The sequence below is a fragment of the Austrofundulus limnaeus genome, unplaced genomic scaffold (assembly GCF_001266775.1).
Source record: "Austrofundulus limnaeus strain Quisiro unplaced genomic scaffold, Austrofundulus_limnaeus-1.0 Scaffold1148, whole genome shotgun sequence".
In the NCBI taxonomy this organism is placed as follows: domain Eukaryota; kingdom Metazoa; phylum Chordata; class Actinopteri; order Cyprinodontiformes; family Rivulidae; genus Austrofundulus; species Austrofundulus limnaeus.
The window spans coordinates 2,641-5,582 of NW_013953550.1; the positions used below are offsets into that span (position 1 = coordinate 2,641).

At 36.5% G+C, this 2,942-nt stretch overlaps 1 protein-coding gene across 1 annotated transcript; it reads left to right on the plus strand.

Annotated features, from left to right (window-relative positions):
• Positions 1-573: 573 nt before the first annotated feature.
• LOC106534339 (trace amine-associated receptor 13c-like) lies at positions 574-1,579 on the plus strand (the record flags this gene model as incomplete). Its single annotated transcript, XM_014030948.1, has 1 exon — positions 574-1,579. A coding segment is annotated over one exon (820 nt), but the record flags the coding sequence as incomplete, so codon positions are not given.
• Between the last annotated feature and the right edge of the window lie 1,363 nt (positions 1,580-2,942).

The following is a 2,942-nucleotide window of genomic DNA, read 5'->3' on the forward strand; positions in this document are numbered from 1 at the left end:
TGAGTCAGACAGCGGCTACCAGAGGTCAACGGCTTCTCAACTGCTGTCTTCTCTCTGATTATGGAGAATCTTAATGAAGCTCGGCTCTGTTTTCCACACCTCTTAAACTCGTCCTGCAGGGAGATCCAACAAGATAATGCTGAGAACATTTTTCTTTACATTGTGTTGCCCATTATCTCTTTTCTGACTGTGACTTTTAACCTATTGGTCATCATATCTATTTCCCACTTCAGGTGTACAAATATACAGTGTGATGTATATACAGTAAATATTTAATAGTTCTAATGCTCCTTTTGCAATATTTAATGACGTTTTTGTGATTATTATTAATGTCTCTATGAATGTTGAGAGCCAGCTTTAATTTATTACAGTCAAATATTACACTGAAATATAAAATTTGTATGACTGTAGTGTATGTGTAGTCATATATGAAATCTACAAAAATCTTTAAAAACATCTGGTTATAGTTTATATGTTTACATCAAAGTATGTATTCTAACTGTGCAAATGATTTTGTTTGCTTATATATGTTTGTGTTTACTATAATAAGGCATACTTTTTTCTTTCTTTCAGGCAGCTGCACACGTGCACCAACCTCTTCCTCCTGTCTCTGGCTGTCGCAGACTTTCTTGTTGGACTTGTGCTGATGCCAATTAGAATCCTAAGGACAGGAGGTTGCTGGGTTTGGGGGAGCTTTATGTGCGGAGTGTTTAACTATACCAGTTTTATACTTACATCTGCCTCAGTGGGTAACATGGTGCTCATTTCAGTTGACAGATACGTGGCCATCTGTGACCCGTTGCATTATCCAATCAAAGTGACTCAACAAAGAGTTCAAATCAGTGTTTGTCTATGTTGGGCTTGCTCTGTGCTGTATAATGGTATTATTCTGAGGGATCATCTAAAACATCCAGACAAATATAATTCCTGTCATGGAGAGTGTAAGACTGTAATTGATTTTAAAACGGGAACTTTTGATTTTATATTTACCTTTTTTGGACCCATTACAGCAATCATAGTTCTCTACATGAAAGTTTTTGTGGTGGCTGTGTCTCAGGCTCGAGCCATGAGATCTCATAATGCAGCCGTCAGTCAACAAGGATCAGTCCCTGTATCTGCTAAAAAGTCTGAGAGAAAAGCAGCKACAGCTCTTGGTGTTGTTGTTGTTTTGTTTTTAATATGTTTCTGTCCTTATTTTCTGCCCTCTCTTGCAGGCAAAGACACATCAATTAATTCTAAACTTTCAGTTTTCTGTATCTGGCTGCTTTATATTAACTCTTGTCTAAATCCAATGATTTATGCTTTCTTTTATCCATGGTTTAGGAAATGTGTTAAACTCACTGTAACTTTTCAAATACTGCAGCCTGACTCTTGTGATGCTAACTTACTGTAGATATGTAAGCTCAGTCTGAAATCTGCTGTCACTATCTCAGCTTCTTATTAAACAAACTTGGAAAAAAAGAAAAAAAGGGACATATGTCAAAAAGTGTTTGGAATGATATTTGGAACTTTTGTGCTAGTAACATTTTTTCCTCTGTTTTTTCACAATTTCACTTAAAGGGGCAATATAATGTGTTTCTCAGGCATATATTTAAATTCTATACCATAACAAAAGTAACTGYCTCACCTTCAGTTGTTAWTAAAATGTTTATAGGTTTAAGTAGAAAATAAACTTGACTTYTCATCATATCTGTTTCGAAACCCCTTGAAATTGGCCTCTGTCTCTTTAAGAACCTCCTTCCACTTCTGTCCTGCACATTTCAGCATGGGGCCGGGTGGGGGAGGTGTGCTCTGTGATGAGGAAGCTCAACTTGGTGACACAGCCCAGAGGAGGAGCTTCATCGTAATCAATACACTTGTAATAACCCTTGTGTTGCAGAAATTACACATTTAAATCTTTGAAATTTTGTTCAGTAAATGCCAAACGTTTCATCATTTTGTTCTGGTTACTGAACTGAACTTTGTCAGCCATCTTTGAATTTGRGCAGATTGTGTCCATAGACTGACACAGCTTTCTGAGCTGTGGTTTTCTTGAGCGAATCATGTTTACAATCAGTGTCAGTTCACATTCTGTTCCCCTTCATGAAATAAAAAACTACTTTCACTGACCTCACCCAGTTCTACTTCACTGTGTTTGTGCACAGGCTCCCCTCTAATAAAATTCCGTAGGTGTCTCTGAGGAAATTTTCCTGGTTCTGTTCAATATGCATWAAATTGTTAGATTATGTACCTCTTTCACTTAATGTTAACAGATACATTTTACCATTTCCATTTTGCTTTTCAAAACATGGGTTATCATTTTTCTGAAAGCCAATCAGTAAAAAAAAAAAAAAAGCTATTTGCGTGATGATCATCTGCTTTGAAYAACCTTTAGAATAATACAGAGGAATCTGGCTATGAATAGGCAAGAGAAGTTTGGCATTTATCGACCAAAGTTTCAATGATTTAAATCTTTACTATTTGYAACATGATGGTTATAAGTGTACTGATTAGGTTGAACACAAACACTGTTTTCTGATTATTTATGACATAATGCACCACATAATTACACTCATTTCTATAAAGATCAACCACTGCATTTTTTTAAGAATCGCTGCAGAATGTAATAACGTTATTACACAATGCAGCTAAAAGTATTACAAAATGCGTTGAAGACTAATAATGTGGTTTTAGTGCGTTTTATTATATTTTGAAGCCTTACAGTATTTTATAACAGTGTTACATATAAGTATTACATACTGCTGCTTTACAAGGCAGTTCCAGAGATGACAGTGACCAGGAGGAGGAAGGAGACTCATGAAAAAAACTGCTTTGTCATTTGGATGGGAGAGCAAGAACTTTTGGCAATGTAGTGTGTGTGTGTGTGTGTGTGTGTGTGTGTGTGTGTGTGTGTGTGTGTGTGTGTGTGTGTGTGTGTGTGTGTGTGTGTGTGTGTGTGTGTG